At 51.8% G+C, this 26,010-nt stretch overlaps 5 protein-coding genes across 5 annotated transcripts; 3 read left to right on the top strand and 2 right to left on the bottom strand.

Annotated features, from left to right (window-relative positions):
• The first annotated feature begins 302 nt into the window (after positions 1-302).
• LOC6569261 (probable E3 ubiquitin-protein ligase HERC2) lies at positions 303-20,448 on the top strand. Its single transcript, XM_043216195.1, has 12 exons — positions 303-2,463; positions 2,541-3,106; positions 3,175-3,732; positions 3,811-4,838; positions 4,942-5,101; positions 5,164-6,968; positions 7,614-7,987; positions 9,754-10,855; positions 11,361-18,719; positions 18,805-19,288; positions 19,358-19,534; positions 19,597-20,448. Exons 1-12 carry the CDS (start codon positions 450-452, stop codon positions 19,747-19,749), a joined length of 15,780 nt encoding a protein of 5,259 aa, XP_043072130.1. The 5' UTR covers positions 303-449; the 3' UTR covers positions 19,750-20,448.
• Positions 20,449-20,674: 226 nt separating this feature from the next.
• On the bottom strand, positions 20,675-21,136 carry LOC6569262 (putative 60S ribosomal protein L33). Its single transcript, XM_001995718.3, has 2 exons — positions 20,982-21,136; positions 20,675-20,917 (listed from the first exon to the last, which is right to left on the bottom strand). Exons 1-2 carry the CDS (start codon positions 21,042-21,044, stop codon positions 20,792-20,794), a joined length of 189 nt encoding a protein of 62 aa, XP_001995754.1. The 5' UTR covers positions 21,045-21,136; the 3' UTR covers positions 20,675-20,791.
• Positions 21,137-22,521: 1,385 nt separating this feature from the next.
• On the top strand, positions 22,522-23,192 carry LOC6569263 (general odorant-binding protein 19a). Its single transcript, XM_032741360.1, has 3 exons — positions 22,522-22,595; positions 22,656-22,823; positions 22,880-23,192. The coding sequence occupies exons 1-3, from the start codon at positions 22,533-22,535 to the stop codon at positions 23,075-23,077; spliced, it is 429 nt and encodes a 142-aa protein (XP_032597251.1). The 5' UTR covers positions 22,522-22,532; the 3' UTR covers positions 23,078-23,192.
• Positions 23,193-23,858: 666 nt separating this feature from the next.
• LOC6569264 (general odorant-binding protein 19d) lies at positions 23,859-24,734 on the top strand. Its single transcript, XM_001995720.2, has 3 exons — positions 23,859-24,123; positions 24,188-24,410; positions 24,473-24,734. Exons 1-3 carry the CDS (start codon positions 23,946-23,948, stop codon positions 24,555-24,557), a joined length of 486 nt encoding a protein of 161 aa, XP_001995756.1. The 5' UTR covers positions 23,859-23,945; the 3' UTR covers positions 24,558-24,734.
• Positions 24,735-24,767: 33 nt separating this feature from the next.
• Positions 24,768-25,380, bottom strand: LOC6569265. Its single transcript, XM_001995721.3, has 2 exons — positions 25,047-25,380; positions 24,768-24,983 (listed from the first exon to the last, which is right to left on the bottom strand). The coding sequence occupies exons 1-2, from the start codon at positions 25,350-25,352 to the stop codon at positions 24,768-24,770; spliced, it is 522 nt and encodes a 173-aa protein (XP_001995757.2). The 5' UTR covers positions 25,353-25,380.
• Positions 25,381-26,010: the final 630 nt, after the last annotated feature.

The following is a 26,010-nucleotide window of genomic DNA, read 5'->3' on the forward strand; positions in this document are numbered from 1 at the left end:
TAAGTGAGTGTGTGTGTGCTGGCATTGGTGTTGGTGTGTGTGAGTTTATGTGTTGAGTGTGTGGGTCTGACGACATTGACTGAGCTTGCAACGACAGTCCCCGAGACCGCCCACCCCTGCACCACCCACAACTGCGGGAAACGCAGCTAGTAACCGAAGCACTTCTTCCTCTTCTTCTTCTTATACTGCTTCTTCTTGACTCGTCCACAACAGAACTCAACTCAATTCAACCCAACTCAACGAACATAAAAAAAAGAGGCGGACAAAAAAGAGCAGAAAATCGAAAAAAAAAACTGGCGAAATAAATGCAAATAATAATAAATGTGCCATGTGAATATTATTACTAATATTGTTGGTAGGAAGTACTTAGAGACTAAGCACAAAGAATAAAGTCTCACCACTCGCTAGACAACCCTCCGCGCCCCCGTCAAAAAGAAAAGACAAACACAATGTTCAATCGGTTGGGCAACGCTGGCGCTGGCGTCGCTTCGTCTGCTGCTGCTGCAGCTCCGACTTCTGCAGCTGTTGTTGCACCCACGGCTGCAGGTGGTGGTGCTGCTGCTGCTCCTGCGACTGCTGCAGTCAGCGGATCGGAGGCAACTGCGTCGATCTCCAGTGGAGTGGCACCGATCAGTGATCTCTATTTGCGTCCGTTACCGTATTTAGACACGAAATGGCTGCGCGCCGATCTCATTGCCTGCCTGCGCAACGCCTCCGAGGGCTCGATACTGTGGAATCATCTCATCCAGGATTGTGAACTGGTCTCCTCGCCCACCGCACCCCTCGTCAATGCCCGTGGCCAGCTGTCGTATCTCGGTGACGATGGCAAACATTATTGTGGCGCCCAGGCGCTCCAATGTGTCTGCTGTCAGCCCGAATACTGTGGCCCCCTCTCCGCCTGCAACTGCGACAGCTGTCGTCCCCTCGACTCTGACACGGCCATCAAGAAGCTGACCTCGGCGGCGGCACAGCAGGCGGCAGCTGGCCTGCAGCACGCCACGGAGCTCACCCTGAACAGCTGGCTATGGAGCCAGCCACCCAATCAGCTGGCCAAGCACGATTGCCAACGCTCGCTAATCGCCGAGCTGCACGAGCTGGCGCTGCGCGCCGCCGGCAATTGTCTGTCCGCACAGCAGCTGCGCCAGCATCTGTTCATCTACGAGCGTTACTTTGTCGCGCTCAAGCGCAATCAACACCAGGCCCAGCATCATCAAGAGAAGCAACCGGAGAAGCAACAGCAACAGCTAGTGGAGGATTGTGTGGTGGCAGCAGCTTCAGGGGCGCCGGCACCGGTGCCGCCACTGGAGCCAGAGCATGCAGCGTTGGGATTAGCACGGGTTGGAACGCGTGCCGCGCTCAATTTTAGTTTTGCATTCTTGCGTCGAGCGTGGCGCTCCGGCGAGGATACGGAAATGTGCAGCGAGCTGTTGAGCGAGGCACTCGAATCGCTGCAGGAGTTGCCCGAGGCGACACTGTTTGATGCGGCAGCACAGGTGTCGCCGCTCTGGCTGGAGGTGATGGAGCGCTCCATTAAGTTTCTGCGCCTCGTCGCACTCGGTGATCCCATGGGCGGACGCTGTTTGGCGCCTCTAACGGATCGGCATACGGCGCTATGTCTGCTGCTCGAGCTGGGCGTCCAGAAGGGCACTCTGGCGGCGACGCTGGAGTGTGTGGTGCTGCTGCTGCTCCTATGGGAGAAGGACAACGACAATGGACATGGCCACGGACACGGACATGGCAATGTGAACGGTGCCGATAATCGGGATATGCCACGCAAAACTGGTGCACCACTGCTGCGTATCCTGCAGCGCTATCAGCGCCTTGGCTCCGTGTCTGCCTCGAACAGCAGCGGCAACAGCAGCAGCAGCTCAAGCAGCTGCAGCAATTCGGTGGAGACACCAATACCCATGGCCAGCGCAACGGAGACCTTTCTGCGCTTCCTCATGCTGCCCAAGAGCAGCGCTGCCATTGTCGATCTACGACGTGCCGCTGTCGTCATCATCTCACATCTGGATCGCCTGGTACAGCCTCATATGCCACATCAGACGCACATGCCCAGCTGCCTGCGCCGGCACAGCAACGACGAGCTCAGCAACGACGATGACGAGGACACTGCAAAGCAGCGAACATTGCTCGAACAGCAGCGAGTCTATGCGCTCGGCTGGCCAACGCTCTCCAAGGAGCAGCAGGGCTTCAATGTCGAACCGGCGCTCAGCTGGACAAGCGCATCCACACAACGGCCGCCGCCGGCGTTACTCAACTGCAAGTTCCACGTAAAACAGGTCGCGTGCAGCAAGGACATTGTGCTCCTGCTCAGCAAGGAGGGCAAACTCTACAATTGGCACATTAGCAAACCGGACACGGAACCCCAACCGCTTGACTTTGGGGACATTGGCAGCGAGACATTCATCTCGATTGCATCGCACTGCGAGGGACGCCACTTTCTGGCCGTCGACAATAATTGTGAGTTGTGGTTGTGCTGGTGCGCGTGCCGGTGTTACCAAATTAGTGCTAATCTCTCTCCATATCTTCTCACGTAGTTAACGCATATTCGTGGGGCACTGGCGACAATCGTCGCTTGGGTCACGGCGACTGTCATTCACGTGAGCTGCCCACCAAAATCGAGAGTCTGGTGCGTCGCGTCAAGTCTGTGTATTGCGGCTGCTCCTACAGTGCCGCCATCACGTTGAGGGGGAATCTGTATACGTGGGGCCGCGGCAACTATGGCAGATTGGGGCATGGCATTTCGGATGATCAGTGCTTGCCCACCATGGTGATGGCGCTCAAGGATCATCAGGTGGTGGACGTTGCCCTCGGCAGCGGTGATGCCCACACTCTCTGTCTGACCAACGAGGGATTGGTCTATGCCTGGGGCGATGGCGACTATGGCAAACTGGGCAACGCCAGTTGCAACAGCAGCCTCCAACCGTTGCTCATTGAGTGTCTGCCACGTGTGCAGCGCGTCTTTGCCGGCTCACAGTTTTCGCTGGCGCTAACCGGCGAGGGTCAGCTATATAGCTGGGGCAAAGCCTCGTGTCTGGGCCATCAGCTTGTCGAGCGCAATGTGCAGGGCTGCAGTGTGCCCAGACTTATAACCAGTCTACAGGTAAACCACAAAAATAATAACCAGCTATTTCATATATTATATATTTCTGGTTATATGTTTGTTAACAGCACAAGCGCATTGTGGACGTCGCTGTGGGCGTGACCCATTGCCTGGCATTGAGCAGCGCCGGGGAGATCTTTGGCTGGGGTCGCAACGACAACCAACAGATCTGTCCCGCCTCCGTTTGCAGTGAACCGCTGTTGCGTCAACCGATACTGGTCACATTACCAACGCTGCCCGCCAGCGGAATGGCCTGCACCGCTGTCCAGAGCCTGATCTGGACCCAGAGCAGCCGTCAGGGTGTGCCGCTGCGTGCCCCATTCGTCATCGATTTGGGCGAACCGACATTCCGTCTGCTCGATCAACTGTTGGGCATGTGCAGTGCCAGCACTGCACAGGATAATCGACAGACGCCCAACCAGGAGTCCGAATGCATTGCGGTCGCCTGTCTCAATCTGGTGCGGCTACAGTTGCTCGCGCTTATCGCCAATGGTGTGGAGCCGCGCAATGTGGGTCTGGCCAGCGGTGGCCGGCTGCTCAACAGCCTCAAGACACGCATCCTGAGTCTCGCCGGTGGCAGCCAAGTGCTGCGCACCATTCAAATAGCCGCACAGCAGGCAATCCAGGTGGGTTGGCTGATGAGTCATAACAATAATTATTTAATATACTCATTTTAAATACCATTTTGTCTGTGTGTGTGGCAGGATGGTTGGAGTGTGCTCTTGCCGACGGCAGCGGAACGGGCACAGACGCTGACAGCGTTGCTGCCCTCGGAGCCGGGACAGGCGTGCTCGGCGGGCCATCGGTTCATGACAGATCTGCTCGTTAGTTCACTAATGGCCGAGGGGGGATTGGAGACGGCGCTACAACATGCGATACGACTGGAGAGCAGCTCGTGTTCGACGCAAGACTGCACGGATGGAGCACATTTGCCGCTGCTGCAGTTAATCACACGATTGCTGAACAACAATGCGGCGCTCACACAGAGTCGTCTCTCGTTGGCGATGCTGGGCAAACATCAGCAGCAGCAGCAGCAACAGCAGCATCATCATCACCACCATCACCACCACCATCATCATCATCATCAGCAACAGCAGCTGCCTGTGGAGGAGCTCCAGCATCAACATCATCCCAGCACTAGTCCCAGTCTCTGTTTGCTGCATCGTTTTCAGCGTCTGCTGCTGGCGTACATACACCAGGCGACCGACGACGAGGATACAACGGGAGCGGAAGCATTGCTTGCCCAATACTTGCACAGTTTGATACCAGCTTGCGTGACGACGCTGCAGCAGGCACACGAACTGGCGTTGCAGTGCCGCGAATCCAGTGAATTGGGCACTCTGGGCGTGCATCCGTTTGGCGGGGCATTGAGTCGCGTGCTGCAGGCGGACATTTCGGATGCGCTTATGCATGAGCTGCTCGTGGGTCTGGTGCTGCTGAAACGGGATCGACCACAGTGCCTGGGTAGCTTGCGCTGGGCGCGCCTCTGCCTGCCATTGTTGCGTGTCCTGGATTGTCTGAATCGGGCGCTGGGCGAGGGTGAGTTGCGCGACGGCGATGACATGGGCTGGCCGGGCATTATTTGTCGCGGCGGACCCAAGGGTGCCGCACCGCCACCAGCTGCTGATCCCGAGACGCACTATGTCCGACGTGCCGACATGGAGAACCTGCTGCTCGACGGCAGCCGCTGCATCATTCTAGCCGGCTACGTTTGCGACATCAATGGCTTTGCGTAAGTTATTCCAAATAATGATGCCAAACTGTGCAGTGCAGGGTATCTGCGAGTCGAGCAGGGCAGTCTTTGACGGATTCACAACTTGCGCATTTCATTTCAGCTGCGAATCGGAGAACTTGCGCGCTCTGTTGGACATGGGCCTCGGCAAGGATCTAAGCGCGGAGTTGAGCACACCTGGACATCGGAGTGTTATGGAGCAACTGCTGCAACACCACAAGCTGGGCAAATACCTGGCGACACAGAGCGCCAACGAGGAGAAGGTAAGCTTGAAGAGACCTCCCTTTTATTTTGTCATATTTTAATCTTTTAATCTTCGCTGCAGGCAACGTCACAAGGAGCGCAACGTTTGACGCACTTCAGTTCGGAGTGTACGCTGGCGCAGTTGCTCGGCCTGGTGGCGAATCTCATGTGCAGCGGTCCCGGTTTGCAGCCGGCAGAGTTGCAATGCCGCCAATTGGACAAATCATCGCTGCTTAGTGGTGGCCTGCTGATGCTCCAACCCAATAATCCGTTTGACGAGGAGAAGGGCGAGGCGCGCAGCAGCCACAGCACAGCTGGGAATACGCCAACGGAGGCACTGGTGCCACCAACTCCAACACGGGTGCGTCGCACACCAGAGCATCTGCAGAATCGTGTGGACAATTTCATTGCGGGCCTGGCTGAGGCGCGACTGAGTGAACCCTTGGTCGCCGCCTGGCTCTCGCTAACCGAACGATATTGCAAGGCGCACAATCTGATGTGGCATCAGGAGTTCGCCACCGAACATCCGGTACAGGAGCTGGAGCGTCTTCTAAGCGCCGTTCTGTTGCGTCATCAATGCCTGGGCGGCCTGGTAATCAGCGCTTTGGAAGCTGATCAACACCAGCAGCAGTCACAGCCAAAGCAGTTGGGCGAGATCATACGGCTGGTGCATCAGGCCAAGTGGAGTGTGGTGCGCACACGCCAGCAAATGAATCGCAGCTACAAGGAGGTCTGTGCACCCATTCTGGAACGCTTGCGCTTTCTGCTGTATGAGGTGCGACCCGCTGTCAGTCCACAGCAGCGTGGATTGCGTCGTCTGCCCATCCTTCAACGATTACCACGTTTCCGGCTGCTCGTGCGTCGCCTGCTCCAAGAGCTGCGCAAGGCCAAGCAACAGCCGGCGGCCAAGCCAGAGGATCTACTCAATGCCAGCATACAGCAACAACAACAACAACAGCAGCACCAGCAGCAACAACAAGCTGGCCAGGAGCTCCTGATATATGAGCAGCAGGAACAGCTTCTAATCGAAAAGAAGCCCAAAGAACAGAAGCAACTGGACGAGGAGGAATCATTGCTGCGTCGCCTTAATGAACGCCAGCTACACGCGGACATTGAACTGGACGCGGGACTGATGCAGGACATTGTGGACTTTGGGCTGCAGGACAGCTGCGATGTGGAGACAGTGCGTCGTGCCATGTACTGCCAGATGCAGCGTTTCCAGTTACGACTCGCTGGCCTGCAGCTGGTGCAGCAGCTGCTGGAGCTGCATGGCCTGCTGGATGCCACCCAGTACAGTCTGCTCAATGGCTATCTGGGCTTGCATCTGAAGTCGGCGGCGAGCGGCGTTTCGCCGCAACATGTGCTCGGCCAGCTGAACATGGTGAGCGCCTATCAGAAGGCGCGTCTACTGCTGGCGCAGGCCCGTGTCCTGGATTGGGCGGTGCGCGAATTGAGGCGTCTGGTCAACCAGGAGCAGCCGGGCGCCGTACGCGGCAAGGATAGCTGCAACCTGAGCACCTATGTGCTGCTCAAGCGACTGCCACGCGCCCGCTTCCTCATCAGCGTATTCGGTCTGCTGGCCAAGGAGCTGGGCGCCAACGAGCTGGGATTGCTGATCAATTCGGGATTGTTGGGCACCGTGCTCGGCCTGCTGGCCCAAACGGGCGCCGATGCTGGCGCCAAAAGCAACAACAGCGAACTGAGCGTTCTCTACGAGGACAGCGTTCTCAAGCAGAAGTGCAGCAAAGCGCAGCTCAGCGGACCCGATCTGGCCAAGCTCATGAAGATCGGCACACGCATAGTGCGCGGCGCCGACTGGAAATGGGGCGACCAAGATGGCAATCCGCCCGGCGAGGGACGCATCATTAGCGAAGTTGGCGAGGACGGGTGAGTCACAAAAGGCACTAACAATAACCACTGCAGAATACTCTGATATCAATAAGTAATACAAGCTGATAACGGGTGCCACAGAACAGGGTGGATGGTGTAGCTTTCAAGTTTGACTGTCCAATTTTGACAATTTTGGAGGAGGTTCCCAGTAATCGACCTTCCAGGTTTGCTAACTTTAGCTCTTCAATTGCGGGAGATATGTGACTACCAATATACCTTTCCAATTTAGTAACTCTAGCTTTCAAATTGTGTGAGTTTCGAACAGTAGTTGACTTTCCAACTGTGACTACTTCTTGGTAATCACTGGCTGTCAAACTATGCGCCTTAAAAATTGTCCATTAAATATCCTTGACTCATCGAATCATCAAATTAAAGAGTTGGCATTCAGCTGGACTCTAAAACTGTGGCAAACAATATTTTGTATAAATGAAATCAGTTGTGGGCGTGGCACACATTTGTTGCCTGAATCAGTCAACAAATTCACTTACTCTATTGATGATCCCTCCTTAAAACATAATATCTCTCAATGCCCATTGATAATCGAGTTTGAATGCTGAATGCTGCCTTGATAATTGATAATGCTCCTAATCCGCCCTTCTTCTTCTCTTTCCATCTCTTCTGCGCTCCCTTGATATGCGTCAGTTGGGTGCGCGTGGAATGGTATACGGGCGCAACCAATTCGTATCGCATGGGCAAGGAGGGTCAATACGATCTGCAGCTGGCGGACAGCACATTGAATGTGGCATCGCCAACGGAACCAGAACGCGAGGAACTTGGCACGACGGAACCGCCACCCACCAGTGAATCGCATCCGTCGAAACTGTTGCGACACTGCGCCGCCAAGCTGCTTCAAATCCTGGCCGTTGGCAGTGGACTGCATGGCGCCCACCTGGACAGGCATGCATTGCGCGGCGTCACCAGCATGTTCCGATCCATGCTCGATCCAAAGCCGGGCTTGGCTAATGTTGTCCACTGTCTGAACTGGTTGAATCTCGGCTTCATACGTGCCATCTCAGGTGAGTTTCAAAGTTGTCAAGTGTGAATTTGAGAATGTTTGAATTAGAGTGAATCAGAGACAGCTCTGCAGAGCAGTTGAAAACAGAATTCACAAAAACAGAAACGAAAACGAAAACATTGAAAAAATGTACAGGCAAATGGATAAGGCACTTGGAAAAGATCACTTAGCCCGTGCTGAGGATTCTGAGGATTGGCTGGATCAGCACTTTGTGCAGCAGATGCAACGCATTCAAGTGCTGCCAAACGAGATGTCGGATGAGCTGTGCGCCAAGTGGTTCGCCAAATTTGCGATTACCACCAAGAAGGAGAAGTTTGCACGCAATTGCCTCATTGCACTGATGCTCAACCAGCTAAGGGATAAGGGACAACTGATGTATCCATTCAATGAGCTAAAGAACAGCAGTCGAGATCTGCGTGATGTGCTCCATGCGTATCAGTTGACCAAACAGGAGCAGGTTCTGGAGGAGGTGCGCGAAAGTAAGCAAAAGTTGAAGCAGAAACAGGAGCAGCCATCGAACGAACGCCAGCTGGCTAATTGCGATACTATCAAGAAACCGAACCAAAAATCCACGAAAATCAAAAAGAAGAAGAAGAAGAAAAAGGACGCCAAAGTGTCAAAAAGAGCCAAGCTGGACAAAGAGGAGAAGCAGCAGCAGCACGCAGTCGCCAAAGAGGCGATCAAGAAACAAATATCAAGCGGCAAACTGACAAGAGTCCAAAGCCTCACAAATTTGGCGCTCAGGGAGCGGATGCTGAAGTTGGTGCAGATTAAGGAGCGCAGAAAGCAGGAGCTGGTGGAGCGAGAGATGCGCGAACAGATGCGCAAGCAAAAGTTAACATGCGAGGCCAAAGAGAAGCAGCGTCGCGATGAGCGCTTGAAATCGGCACGAATCCTCAAGGAGAAAGAGCACATGCAGCTCATGCTAAAGGTGCAACAGAGACGCGAAGCGGAACAGCAAAAACGCAAACTGAAAAAGAAGATCGTGCAACAGCAGCAGCTGCAGCTGGGTAAACGAATTGTGAAGCCAAAACTGAGTGATCGAGCAGTGCCTCATCCATGATGGCATTTCCATCCCCATGTCCATATTCATATTCATATCGATAGTTGTGCTCTGCGCATAGTTTCAGCGTTTTACAATTTATTTATTTATTATGATTTATTAACTTGACGACGCATGACGAAGCTCAAATTTGAACATCCATTTTGTGAAATTGCAAATTATTTGTAAATATTTTTGGAAAGCATCCCCCTTTAAACCCTCAAAATTGTTAAGATTGTGAATGAGAAATAGTTGTAGTAAAGTGCATTTCAAACAGATCTGTCTCACTTTCATATACTCATAAATTAATTGAAGTATACTCGTATATAATATATAATTGGATAAAATTCGATTAGCGAGTCCGGAAAATGGCGAAAAATATTTTGAAATCGGGAACTGAAAGAAAAGTACAAGATGAGCTTCAGAAAAGAAAAAAAAAACGGATTAAAACGGTAAAATGAAGCTGTGGAAAAGTATGTAAGAGACGGAAGCAAGCGTCACCGATCCCATAAGGTATATATATATATATATATTCCTGATGATTGTCAACAGCCGAGCCGATCTAGTCTAAAAGAGCCAGTAAACTCTCGTCTACCACACGCAGATTAACTTCATTTCATTTTATCGATACATTTCGATCGATCGAATTCGAATTCCGATAGTAATAAAATACAGTTTTAAAGATATATCTTAATTTTGTTGTTTCTTTTCTGCTCTCTTTGCAGGTGACTGTCCGCGTTTGTGTTTGGAGCTAAGTGCTCCGAATTGGCTGTCACATTATTTCGCGCTGCTGGAGCAGCCGGCAGGCACCGAGCGTGGTGTCTATCGGCAGCTACACTGTTTGCGCCTACTGCAGTGCATCCTCTCCGCCTGGGGTGTCGAGGAGGAGCCGCGCATGGCGTCGCTTGTCCGTCAACTGTTCGCCACACTCGGCCGCATTGCGTTGCACTGTCCGGGCGATGCAACGCTCCAGGTGCAGGAGGGTGGCAAGACGCGCGTCCTGCTGACCGCCTCACATTCAGGCACCGTTGCCGAGGAGATGGTGGCGCTATTGCGCCGCCTGCACACGCTGCCGCATTGGAATGCGGTTATCAATTCGTTTCTGGCACAGAAACTGTGCGTTGCCGCCGAGCTACTGCAGGTGGAGTCGCCACAAATGCCGCTGTCACCGCTGGACGCCGAACACAGCTATGTGCTGGGCGTTCTTAGTGCCATGGGTGGCTATGATCTGCGGCCGCGCATCGGACTCCACTGCTTTCACGAGGGCAGCCATATGATTATCGCCAGCTTCACGCACAAGGGTCGCTGCCTGCTCGCACACAGTGTTCCATCCATGGGCAGCACTACAGCGGTGGCTGCCACCTCGGCGGTCACTGCCTCCGCCGCGGGACAGGGCCAGTGTCTGGTGAAGGTGCCGTTAGCGTCGGTCCTGCTCCAGCTTGATCATAGCGTTTTCAGTCTCAGCCGATTGCCCATGAACGAGATGCTGTTGAATGCGTGGACGGTGCTCCTCTATGGAGCAGCCGGGGCTAACAGCAACCACGGCTGGGAGCTGCTCAATGCCAGCGAGGGTCGGCTCGATGTTCGCCTGCTGCGCAGCCAACAGCTACAACTGGCCGTGCTGCACACAAATGGAGTCCTCTACAGGCATCAGGCGGCTCTGCGCAAGATACTTAAACAGCGTGCACCTGCCGGTGGCTACAACAGCATGGAGAGCAACGAGGAGACGGAGACAGAACCAGAGCCAGAACTACAGCCGGAACAGCAGTCGGAGCAATCCGAATCCCATAACAACAGCAGCAACAACAACAACAATAATACAAATGGGTAGCTATACCAATATGTAATAATTCAGTTCATCAAGACTAGAGGCACCAGGTCTCTTGACAGGATTGTTGAAATCACTTAGCTTAAGTAGGTCAAATCAGTAGAGGGATCTGCAAATTTTGTGACAATTAGGATGAATCCTCAAAGCACAGCGCCTTAGAATGAGAAGAAGTATCCTAGTAAGACATTGAAAAATGGGGATGATTGTAGAGCTATAGACTCAAAAGGGGCGCAGTTCGATTAGGTTGTAGTGCATGAAACAGCCCCAAAACAAAAAGTAAGTTAATTAATAAATTAGTAATTGTTTAATTAATAATCAATCGATTTATTAATCACTCAGTCAATCAGTGGGTCAATTATAGATTGAATTAAACAGTCAACGACTGAAACATTGATCAATCACTTAGCCAGTCAATCAGTCTTTTAATCAATTTAACCAATTCTCATCTGTCTCTCTCACTCTCACATTCTCTCTCGCTTTCTCTCTCTCTCTTTTTCGCTGTAGTCGCTACAACAACCACATTAACAATAGCAGCACGAGCAGCATCAATGGCAGCCATCAGCCATTAACCACGGAACAGCTGCTCATCCAATGTTTGTTGCTGCGTGCAACGCAACCGTCGCCGGTTAAGGCATGCTACAGCTATACGGATCTGGCAACGGCTGCGCTTAACTGTGTCCAATCGCTGGCCAGTCAGGCGCATGCCCAGCTCAATGCAGAGGATCAACTGCAGCCGGTACAGCTGGCGAGTCCAGCGCAGCCGACCATGGTGCATGGCATACCCCTTTACAATGTGGCCAAGGCGGAGCACCAGCTGGTGGCGGAGTCGCAGCAGCGAATGGAGAGGCGACAATTGGCGCCAGCCAGCGATGCGCAGCTAATTGGCCAGATAATGGAGATGGGCTTTACGCGACGCAACGTAGAATTGGCATTGAAACAGCTATCGCTGCAGGCGGAAACGATACCAACACCCGAACAGATTGTCCAATGGATACTCGAGCATCCGGATGTGTGCGCAAATACAATTAATGATGATGAGGCAGCCATTGTGGCCATTGAGTCGGATGTGGTCGAGACCGGTGAAGTGGAGGTGGAGGAGGTGGATGAGGAGGAGGCAGAGGAGGATGAGATGCCAGCAACAGAGGCAGGATCAAAGGTAGTAGATCTAGTGGCATTGGAGCGACGAGCAACCGCGACTGGTGGTGGTGCTGGTGGTGGCAGCAACGCGAGCAGTCGAAGCAGCAGCTCTAGCAGCAGCACCACCACCACCACCAACACCACCACCACCACCACCACTACCAGCAGCACTAGCAACACAAGCACCAGTAAAAGCAACAACAACTCCTCCGACACCGTCGAGGAGGGACAACAGCCGCAACACAAATTCGAGACACGCAAGGACTTCCAGACGGCCGATCATTATGCGTTGTATGTGCGTGCTCTGGTTAGGCCCGGAATGTTGGTGCGTTGCTGTCGGGACTTTGAGGAGATTAAGCAGGGCGACATGGGCACCGTGCTCGTTGTGGATACGGAGGGGCTGCACGATCTTAATGTTCAAGTGGATTGGCGCAATCATGGCAGCACCTATTGGGTATGTTTCGTCCACATCGAGCTGGTTGAATCGATGCCAGTTGGCACCCTGCCACGCCCACCGCCGCCACTAACGGTGGGCGCTCGCGTCCGATTGCGTACAGCGAGCAACGGCACTCGTGCCCCCGGCCATGGCCAGCTAATGCGGCTGGGTGGCTCACGGAGTCAACTGGATGTGGGGCAGGTAACCGCGTTGCGTGGCAAGCAGCTGACCGTCGAGTTTCCGGAGCAGCCCAACTGGCAGGGTCACATCAACGATGTGGAGCCCCTAATACCGCAAAGTCAACAACTGCAGCAGTTGCAGCAATTGCAGCAACAACAGCAGTCAGTGCCGTGTCCAATGTCCGTGTTGCAATTGCCACCGAATGTGGATTTAATTGAGGATTGGTCACGCTGCATTCGATCGCTGACCGTCAGCTCGAATGAGGGTGCCGCCAAGCATCTGCTCGATGGCAGCCCCATCGCTTGGCAGAGCTGTTCGAGCGGTGTGCCGTGCCGCCACTGGATCCGGCTTGAGTTGCACGATCGCGTCCTTGTGCACAGTTTGGCGTTGCGTGTCAGCCCAGAGGATCATTCGCATATGCCATCGCTGGTTGAGGTGCGTGTCGGTGAGTGCATCGATAGCTTGAAGGAGTACACCTGGATACCGGTGGGTGCCGGCGCCAGTCGCGTCGTACTCATGCAACAGGTGGTGCAGTATTATCCCTGGATCGAGATTGTCATCAAACAGTGCCAGAACAATGGCATCCAGTGCAAAGTGCATGGCCTCCAATTCGTTGGACGTCGCCAGCAGCCCGACATTCAGCATATGCTCGCCAATGCCCAGTTTCTAGCCTGCGATTACGGTGGCACTTCAGCAGCAGCAGCCGTAGCAGCTGCAGCTGGCTCTGGCATCGTTGCTGCACCAGCAAGAGGAGATCCGTCTGCAGCGGGATCGGGAGCAGGAACAGCAACAGCCGCACAAGAAGCGAATACAGCAAGTGAATTGCTGGCAGCAAGTGCCGAACAGGATGTACCCTGTACCGTCATGGTCTGGGGCCTCAATGACAAGGAACAGTTGGGCGGCCTAAAGGGCTCCAAGGTGAAGGTGCCGACATTCTCACAGACCATTAGTCGCCTCCGACCCATTCACATAGCCGGCGGCTCCAAGTCGCTGTTTGTTGTTAGCCAGGATGGCAAGGTGTTTGCCTGCGGCGAAGGCACCAACGGTCGTCTGGGCTTGGGCGTCACCCACAATGTGCCGTTGCCGCATCAGTTGCCCGTACTGCACCAGTATGTGGTGAAGAAGGTAGCAGTTCATTCCGGTGGCAAACATGCGCTTGCCCTGACCCTCGACGGCAAAGTTTTCAGTTGGGGCGAGGGTGAGGATGGCAAACTGGGACATGGCAATCGGACAACGTTGGACAAGCCACGTTTGGTGGAGGCATTGCGGGCCAAGAAGATACGCGACATTGCGTGCGGCTCCTCGCACTCGGCCGCAATTAGCAGCCAGGGTGAGCTGTACACGTGGGGATTGGGCGAATACGGTCGTCTCGGCCATGGCGATAATGCGACCCAATTGAAACCGAAATTGGTGACGGCCCTCTGTGGCAGTCGTGTCATTCAGGTGGCCTGCGGCAGTCGGGATGCCCAGACGCTGGCCCTCACCGAGGATGGCGCCGTCTTCAGCTGGGGCGACGGTGACTTTGGCAAGCTGGGACGTGGCGGCAGCGAGGGATCAGCGACCCCGCACGAGATCGAACGTCTCTCCGGCATCGGTGTTGTTCAAATCGAATGCGGCGCCCAGTTCAGTTTGGCGCTGACGCGTGCCGGCGAGGTCTGGACCTGGGGCAAGGGTGACTACTATCGGTTGGGCCACGGCGGGGATCAGCATGTGCGCAAGCCGCAACCGATTGCCGGATTGCGTGGACGTCGCGTCATCCATGTCGCCGTTGGCGCCCTCCACTGTCTGGCTGTCACCGATGCCGGGCAGGTGTATGCCTGGGGTGACAACGATCACGGCCAGCAGGGCAGCGGTAATACGTTTGTTAACAAGAAGCCCGCTTTGGTCATCGGGCTGGATGCGGTCTTTGTGAATCGAGTGGCATGCGGCAGCTCACATTCAATGGCCTGGGGCCTACCCAACGCCAGTCCCGATGAGGAGAAACGTGGCCCGGTGCCATTTGGCAGCACCCGCGATCCGCTCGGCGGCAGCAGTCTGGGCATCTACGAGGCGGAGGCACAGGCACAAGCATCACAGGATAAAATCGATGCCAAGGCATCGGCAGCGATATCTGTCGGCGGTTCAGGTGCTGGCTGCTCATCGTCCGGTAGCAATGCATGCTCCGGCAGTGGATCCTCCTCGACGCTGGCCAGTCTCAGCGAGAGTCTGGCCCTGGAGACGCCAGCGGCCCGCCAAGCGGCCCTCGGTCATGTGCTGCGCGCGATGAGCATCTTGCAGGCGAGGCAGCTCATCGTCGCTGCGCTGACCAGCCACAGCAAGGTCAACTACAAGGAGACCGCCGCACGCCAGGCGGGCGCACACATTGAACTCGAGGAGCAGCTCAATACGGCGGCCGGTTCTGGTTCCGGTTCGGGATCTGGTGTCGGCACAGGCACCGGCTTAGTCGCCGCATCAACAACAACGGCCCAACAACAACAACAGCAGCAACAACAACCACAACAACAACAACAGGCGATTGCTCAGGGTGGCGGCGAAGCACCCGCAGATGCCAGCGATGCAGCCCTACTGCCGGAGCAGCACAGTCCCGACGAGGCGCTCGCCCCACAAATGCTAGCTGCATCAGCGCTACCACCACCACCACCACCGGCGGGACCGTTGAGCGCATTCCAGAGCTTGACCGGTTCGCTGTCGATGTCGGGCATGTCGGCCGGTTCGCACTCGAGGATGTCGGCCAGTGCTATGTCCGTGATGGCAGCGACGATGACACAGCAGGAGGAGATGCTCGCACAGTACGGCCATAATCATGGACTGGATGATTTTGGTGCGCTGCTGCTGGAACCAGAGGCCAAGAGTCTGGTCGAGCTGCTCAAGCTGGCCGTTTGCGGCCGTTGCGGTCCACCGAGCACGGCTCAGACCATCGCCGAAACCCTAATCTCGCTGAGTAGCAATGCGGCCATCGCAGCCATGCTGCTGGAGACATGCATCACCGAGCTGGAAGACCTGTGCACGGCGCGCCACTGCCTGGGCAAGCTGCCCAAACCGGTGATGCAGGAGAGCAGTCATCCGTATGTGGACAACATGAATGTCAGTGGCACTGTTCGCATACCGGGCGCCGAAATGTTGCGCCTGGAATTCGATAGCCAGTGCAGCACGGAGAAACGCAACGATCCACTTGTGATCATGGACTCGGCCGGCCGCATGCTGGCCATGCGATCCGGCCGCGAATTCGCCCACTGGGCGCCCGAGATTCGTGTGCCCGGCGACGAGTTGCGCTGGAAATTCTGCTCGGATAGCTCGGTGAATGGATGGGGCTGGCGCTTTTGGGTGCACGCCATAATGCCGGCAGCGACGCTTGGCGAAAATGGTTCGGATCGTGCCGTATTGTCGCAACCATCGATGGCACTGGTCATGTCACTGCTGGATGCACGACTGGCGCCCCGTCAGCCCCAGGTGCTGCTCCGTTTGGCCGCCGCCCTGGCGGCCTGTGCCCAACTGGGCGCCCTCAGCACAGCGCAGCGCATCTGGGCATTGAAAAAACTGCACGCAGTGCTGCTGCTCGAGAATGCGCCACGTCCGCAGGAGCCAGCGCTGGCAGCGATCCTCCTGCCACTCATACCGGAACTGTTGCGCCAATACGAATACGAAGAGCCGCAGGTGCGTGGTGGCATTCATCTGATGCACTCGGATTACTTCAAGACGCTGGCGGCGCTCGCCTGCGATATGCAACTGGATGCAGCGTTGCCAAGTGGCAGTGGCACTGGCAGTGGAAGCGGTGCTGGTGCTGGAGCTGGTGGTGGTAGTGGTGGTGGTGCAGTTGCTTGCACCACCAATGGCACCATCAATTGCGGCAACGCAACAAGCTCCGCCTCCAGTTCGGGGGATGTGCACAAGTGGGCGTGGTTCAAGCGTTACTGCATCGCGGTGCGCGTCGCCCAATCCCTGATACGACGCACAGAGTTGCCACGCCAATTCTGCTTGGAGGTGCGCAAAAAGTTTGCCGAAATGTTGCCAGCGCCAGCTCCAGCGACAACAACAACAACGATGAGCAGCTGCCCATCGCCGGGCGCATCTTTGATCAATTCGACAACATCGCTCTCCTCGAGCACGGTGAGCAATGCATCGCTGGCGGAGCAGATGCAACAGCAGGAACTGCTGCTGCTGGTGGACCAGCAACAGCAACTGGCACAGACGCAACAACATCAGCAGCAGCAGCCGCTGCTGTTGCTGCTCCACGAGGATCACCAGCTATTCCAGGCACCGCACGATGCCCAGCTGCTGCAGTGGCTGAATCGACGACCCGACGATTGGGCCTTGAGCTGGGGCGGCGCCAGCACCATCTATGGCTGGGGACACAATCATCGCGGCCAACTGGGCGGTCTCGAGGGCAGTCGCATCAAGACGCCAACGCCCTGTGAAGCGCTCAGTCTGCTGCGACCCGTCCAGCTGGCCGGCGGCGAACAATCCCTGTTTGCCGTCACGCCCGATGGCAAATTGTTTGCCACTGGTTATGGTTCCGGTGGACGGCTGGGCGTCGGTGGTAGCGATTCGTGGTCAATACCGACGCTGTTAGGTTCGCTACAGCATGTTTTTGTGAAGAAGGTGGCGGTCAATTCGGGTGGCAAGCATTGCCTGGCGCTGACCACCGATGGCGAGGTGTATGCCTGGGGCGAGGGCGAGGATGGCAAGCTGGGCCACGGCAATCGGCTGAGCTATGATCGACCCAAGCTGCTGGAGCATCTCAATGGCATGAGTGTGGCGGACATTGCCTGTGGCAGCGCTCACTCGGCGGCAATCACGGCCAGCGGACACGTTCTCACCTGGGGCAAGGGACGCTATGGTCGCTTGGGACATGGCGATTCCGAGGATCAACTGCGACCAAAACTTGTGGAGGCATTGCTCGGCTATCGGGCGATAGACATTGCTTGCGGCTCGGGCGATGCACAGACGCTGTGCATCACGGACGATGACAATGTGTGGAGCTGGGGCGATGGTGACTATGGTAAGCTGGGACGTGGCGGCAGCGATGGCTGTAAGCTACCCTACAAGATCGAGAGTCTCGCCGGCCTGGGTGTCATCAAAGTCGAGTGCGGCTCCCAGTTCTCCGTGGCGCTAACGAAATCCGGTGCCGTCTATACCTGGGGCAAGGGTGACTTCCATCGGCTGGGCCACGGCTCCGTCGATCATGTGCGACGGCCCAAGAAGGTGGCCGCGCTGCAGGGCAAGAAGATCATCTCGATTGCGACCGGTTCGCTGCATTGTGTCGCCTGCAGCGATGCCGGCGAGGTCTACACCTGGGGTGACAATGACGAGGGACAGCTGGGCGATGGCACCGTCACCGCCATCCAACGGCCCCGGCTTGTTGCCGCCCTCCAAGGCAAGCACATTGTGAAGGTCACCTGCGGATCGGCGCACACACTGGCGCTGTCCACATCACAGCTGAGCGAACGATTGCGTCCGCTGCCCAATCCGCCGCTGGAATACGACCTTGTTCGAGATATGGCACCGGAGGCACTTCATGCCCGTCTCATTCTGTTGCATCATTTCTCGGAGCTGCTGTGCCCCTGCCTGGCCATGCTGCCCATTGCCGGCGATCTGAGTCTGGGCGCCCTCAAGGATGTACTCGTCTACAATATCAAGGAGGCCGCCTTTCGCAAGGTCATCCAAACGACGATGGTGCGGGACAAACAGCATGGACCCGTCATCGAACTGAATCGCATCCAGGTAAAACGTTCGCGCAGCCGATGCAACGGCCTCGCCGGCATCGATGGCATGAAAAGTGTCTTCGGCCAGATGGTCCAGAAGTTGCCGCTGCTCACCCAGGAGGCGCTCGCTTTGCCGCATCGCGTCTGGAAAGTGAAGTTTGTCGGCGAGAGCGTCGATGATTGCGGCGGTGGCTACAGCGAATCCATCGCCGAGATGTGCGATGAGCTGCAGAACGGCAGTGTTCCCCTTCTAATTAGCACGCCCAATGGACGTGGCGAGGCGGGCGCCAATCGCGACTGCTTTCTACTAGATCCGACGCTCACCTCCGTCCTACAGATGAACATGTTCCGCTTCCTTGGCGTCCTCATGGGCATTGCCGTGCGCACCGGCTCACCACTCAGTCTGAAGTAAGTTTTTGAATTGAAAATGAAAACATTTCGATTTGAATTGATTGTGCCTCAACTAATGCTGGATGTCTGATCTCTTTTGTAGCCTGGCGGAGCCTGTGTGGCGGCAGCTGACTGGCGAGGCATTGCGGCCAACAGATCTCACCGAGGTCGATCGTGACTATGTGGCCGGGCTGCTCTGTATCCGTAATATGGACGACGATGCTAAGCTCTTCAACACACTGGAGCTGCCGTTCTCGACATCGTCGGCGCGTGGTCACGAAGTGCCTCTATCCACCAGATATACCCACATCTCGCCGCGAAATCGATCCGAATACGTTCGCTTGGCGCTCGGCTTTCGACTGCACGAGTTTGATGAGCAGGTGAAGGCGGTACGCGACGGCATGTCCAAGGTTATACCAGTGCCGCTACTCTCGCTCTTCTCCGCCGCTGAGCTACAAGCGATGGTCTGCGGCTCACCGGACATTCCGCTCGGCCTGCTCAAATCGGTGGCCACCTACAAGGGCTTCGATCCCGGTTCGGCGCTAGTCGGTTGGTTCTGGGACGTCATGGAGGAGTTTACCAATCAGGTAAGAAATAATAAATATTCAAGTTGAACGAACATTTATTTAAATATTGATATCGTAATTGATGTTCAGGAACGTTCGCTGTTCTTGCGCTTTGTTTGGGGCCGTACACGACTGCCGCGCACCATTGCCGATTTCCGGGGACGCGACTTTGTGCTGCAGGTGCTCGAGAAGAATCCGCCCGATCATTTTCTGCCCGAAAGCTACACGTGTTTCTTTCTGCTCAAAATGCCGCGCTACTCCTGCAAGGTAATAATATGACCATTGACCATTGACCATCAAATTTTAACTCTATGTTCGTTATTTTACAGGCCGTGCTGCTGGAGAAGCTGAAGTATGCGATTCATTTCTGCAAGAGCATCGATACGGATGAATATGCCCGTGTGGCCATGGGCGAACCCACCGAGGCGACTGGCAGCGAGGATAATAGCGATCTGGAGTCGGTTGCCAGTCACGATGGCTAAATCAACGAACCAACGCTGGATCAATGAATCGAAATGGGATATAAGGGATAAGAGGAAACTGCTGCTTTTGCTGCTGCTGCTGCTGCTACTGCTGCTGCTGCTGCTGCTGCTCCTGCTGCTGCCCACAACAAATAAATTACACACAACAAATTACACATACAACATGATAAGCGCACTTAAAACGCATTAGATTAGATGATTAGCTGCTCAATCGATTTGTCGATTGGCAATTGCACATTATTTGGACAAGAGACACTTGAAACGGACAAAGACAGAACGATAGACCGAAACAGAGAGATACACAGAATGAGAGAAAGAGGGAGAGCGTGAAAGATAGTGATAAGTAGAGAGAGATATGAAACCAAAAATATGCATATTAAGCAAACAAAAGTTAATTAAATGTTATTTCCATATTGCATAAATGTTAGTTAAAAAAGTCCACGGAATCTCACACGTACACATGCCTATACATACATAAATATAAACAAATACATATACATATACATACACGCATTCATACATACATACATACATTTATAAACATAAAGATACACTTACACATATATGCTTACTTAGCTTACCGTTGGCAGCTGCTGCCCGATGCTGTTGATAAGATTATTGATATTATATACTAACTATGAATGTTTACTGATACTGAGATAATGCTATACAAAATAATAATATGCTAATGATGATCAATTCTAGTTGTGTGTTTCCCGCAAAAACAAATGCAAAATAAAAAAATAAATAAAAAAAAAAAACAAAAACAAACAAAAAAAAACACCAAAATACAAACAAACAAAAAATATACAAAATTGCAAACATCTGAAATAAAATGCAAATATTAATGAAAGCTTGGCGTTTCCATCACTTAAATACCCACTGACTAGAGCTATCAACTGGCCAAAGGACATTCAAATTGTCGTTGCTCAAAACACGAAATAGTTTTATTAACAGGCTGAACCGAACAGAACACAATAGATTTGAGATAACATTTCCAAGTTAAAGCGAAGATTAAGCATGATTGAAGGCGACTTGGACGTTAAGTGCACATCTTTCGCTGGCATCCCTTGCAGTATTTGGCGGATTCGCGAAGCTCAGCGTTGTAGCGATGCATCTTCACCAGGACATAAATGAGACCCACAGAGGCCCATGTGGCCTTGGCACACTGTGATTCGAGTTGGATGAGGCGTAAGCTAGGCCTTGGCATAGATAGAAAAAATCTGACTTACGTTGGCACGTCCGCGCACAGTATTGCTATTGAAGAGCTCCTTGAAATTGAACTGACCCGGCATCCTGAAAATGAGAATGAGAAATGCGTCTATTTATCCCAATTAAATCGATTTCAATTGAAAAGTGAAATAATTTTAACGATTTCCACAATGTTTTCGTTAAATTTGCTTAATACACTTTTCGACATATGATTTCTTTTTGGACTCCTAACGGAATGGCCTACTCGGATTCGGATATTCAGTCTGATGGGAAGTTGTAAGTCGAAATAGAATTTTAGATGCTTGACAGTTGTCATCTTGAAATACGATATTATAATTTTTGGCTTCATCACACAAAGCAAATTCGTATATAGAATTAATAAAAATAAAAAGTTTTTCGAACTGACTACAGGTAATATATAATGACTAGATATATGTACACACACTTTCTGAATAAATAAGTGGTAGATATACCATGTGATTACGGCAAGTCGATTGCAAATGTGTTAAGTACTATATTATTTGGCCAGGTCACGAACATTTATCTCCACTTACAGCTCAATCACTTCAACAAATGGAATGCTTGGCATGCAATGAAGTGAAAAGCGATTTAATAGGAGAAGCGAGTCTGGAAGTGATGAGGAAATTGAAGGAGAACTTACTGAGAATAGAAGGGAAATATGTATATGGTCCTTGCCATATCTTAGTATACACGATGGAGACCGAGACGTGAATTTAGAGTGAAGAGAAGCTAAGCGAGAAGCACATTCACCTAAAGAGCGTCATAGAAGAAAAAAGGAAAGCGAGAAGCATCCTTTAACTAAAGAGTATTTTAGTAAAAAATAATCGTATCGAGACGCGTATTAAGTAAAGTGTGATTTAGTAGAAAATAAGTCATGCGAGAAGCACATTCAAATAAAGACTGTTTTAGTAGACAAGAAGCGGCAGCAAATAAAAGCAAATTCATTTTCTGAAACTAAATTTCATTTTCGAATTCAATTTAAACATTTTTTAAAGTGCCCTCGAATTTACAAATCTGATTAAGTATTTGAATATGTAAAATGACGATTTTTTTTCGGTTTTTGCTGTGGCAATCCAAGCCCCTCCAATCTTGCTGAGCCTTGCGTGTTGCACCGAATCAAAATATACATGTATGTGTAGCATCAAGTGGCGGAATGGGCGAAACCAGTTGCGACTAATTATAATTCATTCGTTTCCATTATAGTTATAAATATTTCAGTAGATTGATGAGTAGCTGTGGTGATGATGGTGGGTGGATGAATGGAATTGATGGTGCTACTGGTCCTACCCCAATATGGCGTGTCCCAATGGCCTGAACAATAAGGCAATCCTTATTCCATGCCAATTGTTGGGCAATGATTATATGGTATTATGGCCTAATGATCCCCCAAGGGGCTGGCCTAGGCGACGACAGAGACACAGCCAGACAGACAGACAGCCAGACAAACGTACAATTCATTTAAATGGGAATGCGAATGCAAATGACAATTGCAATCGTATAAAAGTTGCATAAAAACTGTAATCTCTTCAATCATAAGTAGAGCTGGAGCCATGAAATACATACAACTGCTGTTCGTTAGCTTCCTGATGGGTTTGCCACTCTGTTGGTCCGGAGTACGCAAGGATCGGATTTCTAAGTGCCATTTGTGATTTGCTCAATATTTGCAATTGCAGGCCACCGAGGAGCAGATGTGGGCCGCCGGTAAGCTAATGCGTGACGTGTGCTTGCCCAAGTTCCCCAAGGTGTCGGTGGCTATTGCCGATGACATCCATGAGGGCAGACTGCCCAACGACAAGGATGCCAAATGCTACATGAACTGCGTCATGGAGATGATGCAAACGGTCAGTAAAAGTGCAGCTACTATCTGCCACAAGTGCACATCTCTCGTCATCCACAGATAAAGAAGGGCAAATTCCAGCTGGAGTCATCGCTCAAGCAGGTGGAGCTGCTCATGCCGGATCACTACAAAGCCTCCTATCGCAGGGGCCTCAGCGAGTGCAAGGATGCCGGCGCTGGCATCAAAAACAACTGCGATGCCGCCCATGCGCTTCTCACCTGCTTTGTGGGCACGATTGAAATATTTATTTTCCCCTAAGCGACCGATATCTATATAAAGAATGTTTGTCGCTTTAAAATTCCCAATACTAATTGACGATTAATTTTAGTTTCTTGTGAATAAATTACATAAGCTGGTAGTCCCTGAGAAAATATCCATCATCTAAATTATTGAAAGAACAGATCTTTCGACTGATTGTTCCAATAGCAGTTCTTTGACATGGTAATCCGAACCGCCTTAAACATATGCATATAATGCTGATCAGGAATATATATAGTTCACTGTTTCAATGCGTTGTAAACTTTACGCCAATATTATAAAACCCAAACCAATATCAAATGAGAACTTATAGTCTAAATTTGAGTTGGTGATATCGGATAGACGGAGGGATATCGAGAGCTAAGACGACTGGACTTTTGTTGCTGATCAAGAATATGTATATATATATATATGTATATATACATGTACATTATGGAGTCACAGATGCTACCTTCTGCCTGCTAGGTATTTTGAAATTTGCTAATTTTTAGAAGCGATATATATGCGATCAATGTTCATATTTATTTCCGTGTCGTATTTTGATTGGATGCCAGCGAGCTAACCGAGTTTAGACGTCGACAGACAGAGTTACAGTTACAAGCCCCAAATCCGGCAATCGATTGCATTAATCTCTCTGGTGAACATGGAAATGTTGAAAATGCTGTGCCATCCGGCGATCTGCGATCTGTGATCTGTTTTCGAGTAATGCTCGCATGTTGGCCGCCGGATGTGGAGCGTTGGCAAGCTATAAAAAGGTGCGGCATCGCTGGCAAATACAACACAGCGTAAGCAACAAGGAGGAGTAACCAACAGAACCAGAACCAGAACAAGTACCACAACCACGTACATCATTAACAGCAGTAGCAGAATGACACAGATGGAGAAACAGCAGCAACATACCTGGTTGAGCGTCCTGCTGGTGCTGGCCTGTGCCGGTGCCTGGCTGAGCCTGGTCCATGCCGAGGACGACGACAGCATGACGCTGCAGGAGGTAGTCGAGATGATTGAGCCCTTTGGTCAGGGCTGCGACCCGAAGCCGGAGCAAAGTGAGAGTCTCAACAGATTGTCAATTGAAATCGCATTAAAACCTAAACAAAATTCGTCTCGCAGGTCACTTTGAGGAGATGGTGCTGAACAAGGAGGATGCATCGCATGAGAGCAAATGCTTGAGACGCTGCCTGCTGAAACAGTTTGATCTGATGCCCGAGGGCACAACGCAGTTCAACGAGGCAAAGACCAACGAAATGATGAACATGATGTTCTCCGATAAGGAAGACCAATCCAAGATAATTATGAGCAAATGCAATCTGGCGGTCACCGACGTTAGCGATGAGTAAGTATAGATAGAGAGAAAGAGAGATAGAATGAATCCTTATTACTCCCTCCTCTGTCTAGGTGCGAGGTGGCTCATTTCATCTCCATGTGCATGCTGAATGAGATGCGCAACGCCGACTACAAAATACCCAATATAAAGGAGTAGTTGTCAAGCTCCCAGCTCCAGCTCCCAGCTCCCGTGGGAGAACCCAGCTTCAATCACATTTTTGTTGTTTTTTTTTTCTTAGTGTATTTGTATTTGTATTAGATATTTAAATTGGTTGAAAAATTCTTGATTCCTGATTCGAGGACATGCACAGCACAATAAACAAGTAGAACTCAATCTGCGACAACTGGAACAATTTAAGTCACGCAGTTACCAGCTCAGCTGTATCATATTGCGCTCCAGTTGGCGACTGATGCACTGGTTGAGCTGATGGGCTGCCTCGGAGGAACTCTTTGTGAGAATTGAACGATTGCAGTTCTGGGCCATGCTGCTGCTGACTGCCATGGCCAGCTTGTTGTCATCAGTCACCATGCTGGTCAGCTCTTGCACACGGTGCAAATTCAACCGGTTGCTGCTGCTGTCCATCTGCCAGGAAATATTTGAATTATCGGTTAGATTACATTTGAATTAACATTTAAATTCACTTACAATTTTAATGCCCTTGAGGACACACTCGATGAGTAGTTTCTCCTGCTCGCTGGGACTCGTGACGCGCATCAGGGATCGCTGAGATGGCGGCATATCCAGCTTCTCGAGACAGGTCTCCTTCGTCCTGTCGATCAACTGCTGCACTTCCGGCAAATTGCGGTCCAGCAGCTTTGTCAGCGGCTCATTGTTCCGTGCACCAAACAGGCGACTGAGATCGAAGACCGTCTTGCTCTGTGCCTGAATGCAGCCGGTTAGTGCAGAGACTAGTAAGAGCAGCTCCAAACGCATCATTATCATCATTATCATATCTTCTGGTTCTGCTCCAGATTGCGTTCGCTTTTATATGGAGCACATTGAACAGTTGACCTTCCCACATCTTCAAAATCTCTGCTGACGCTGTCGCTATCAAAGCGACCCAAGTTCAAGTTTCTTACATTGTCATTCCCCGAAAAAAAAAAACTATCTCAAAATGCGCAATTCAGCAACTATAACTGCATTTTAACTGCACATATTTTTATACAGTTGTGTTCAAAATAATAGTACTGCTGCTTAATAGAATGCAAACCATGAAAGACCTTCATATTATCCAAAAATACCTTATAATTAATAAATTAGAATTAACAATTGAAGAAATCGATGAGCATTTAGAGCTCGATCGAATCCAAAAGTGGTTTACTAATACGGAGACCGAGGAGGTCTGTGAGACGATGATATGCCATTTAAACATTCCAACGGTACACCGACGATCAGGATATTTCTAATGATATATATTAACACAATATACATATATACATATTAATACACCCAGTCATCCTATCTAGTTGTTCGAAGTATTATTTAACCCAGAGAAAGCTAAGAAAGCTTTAATATTATTACTTAAACACTTTACATTTTTTTTTGTTAATAATATTATAGCTAATTCATCTTTTAATATTTACTTATCTTCAATATTGATGGCTTTAGT

The sequence above is a fragment of the Drosophila grimshawi genome, unplaced genomic scaffold (assembly GCF_018153295.1).
Source record: "Drosophila grimshawi isolate 15287-2541.00 unplaced genomic scaffold, ASM1815329v1 contig_848, whole genome shotgun sequence".
NCBI lineage: Eukaryota > Metazoa > Arthropoda > Insecta > Diptera > Drosophilidae > Drosophila > Drosophila grimshawi.

Bases quoted from the DNA above. Each gene is read 5' to 3' on its own strand.
- LOC6569261 (XM_043216195.1), top strand. From the start codon at position 450: ATGTTCAATCGGTTGGGCAACGCTGGCGCTGGCGTCGCTTCGTCTGCT. The intron at 2,464-2,540 runs GTGAGTTGTGGT...CTTCTCACGTAG, and splicing joins TCTGGCCGTCGACAATAATT to TTAACGCATATTCGTGGGGC. The intron at 5,102-5,163 runs GTAAGCTTGAAG...TCTTCGCTGCAG, and splicing joins AGAGCGCCAACGAGGAGAAG to GCAACGTCACAAGGAGCGCA.
- LOC6569262 (XM_001995718.3), bottom strand. From the start codon at position 21,044: ATGCCGGGTCAGTTCAATTTCAAGGAGCTCTTCAATAGCAATACTGTG. The intron at 20,918-20,981 runs GTAAGTCAGATT...CTCGAATCACAG, and splicing joins CTGTGCGCGGACGTGCCAAC to TGTGCCAAGGCCACATGGGC.
- LOC6569263 (XM_032741360.1), top strand. From the start codon at position 22,533: ATGAAATACATACAACTGCTGTTCGTTAGCTTCCTGATGGGTTTGCCA. The intron at 22,596-22,655 runs GTACGCAAGGAT...TTGCAATTGCAG, and splicing joins TGCCACTCTGTTGGTCCGGA to GCCACCGAGGAGCAGATGTG. The intron at 22,824-22,879 runs GTCAGTAAAAGT...CGTCATCCACAG, and splicing joins TCATGGAGATGATGCAAACG to ATAAAGAAGGGCAAATTCCA.
- LOC6569264 (XM_001995720.2), top strand. From the start codon at position 23,946: ATGACACAGATGGAGAAACAGCAGCAACATACCTGGTTGAGCGTCCTG. The intron at 24,124-24,187 runs GTGAGAGTCTCA...TTCGTCTCGCAG, and splicing joins CGACCCGAAGCCGGAGCAAA to GTCACTTTGAGGAGATGGTG. The intron at 24,411-24,472 runs GTAAGTATAGAT...TCCTCTGTCTAG, and splicing joins GTCACCGACGTTAGCGATGA to GTGCGAGGTGGCTCATTTCA.
- LOC6569265 (XM_001995721.3), bottom strand. From the start codon at position 25,352: ATGATAATGATGATAATGATGCGTTTGGAGCTGCTCTTACTAGTCTCT. The intron at 24,984-25,046 runs GTAAGTGAATTT...ATTTCCTGGCAG, and splicing joins TCCTCAAGGGCATTAAAATT to ATGGACAGCAGCAGCAACCG.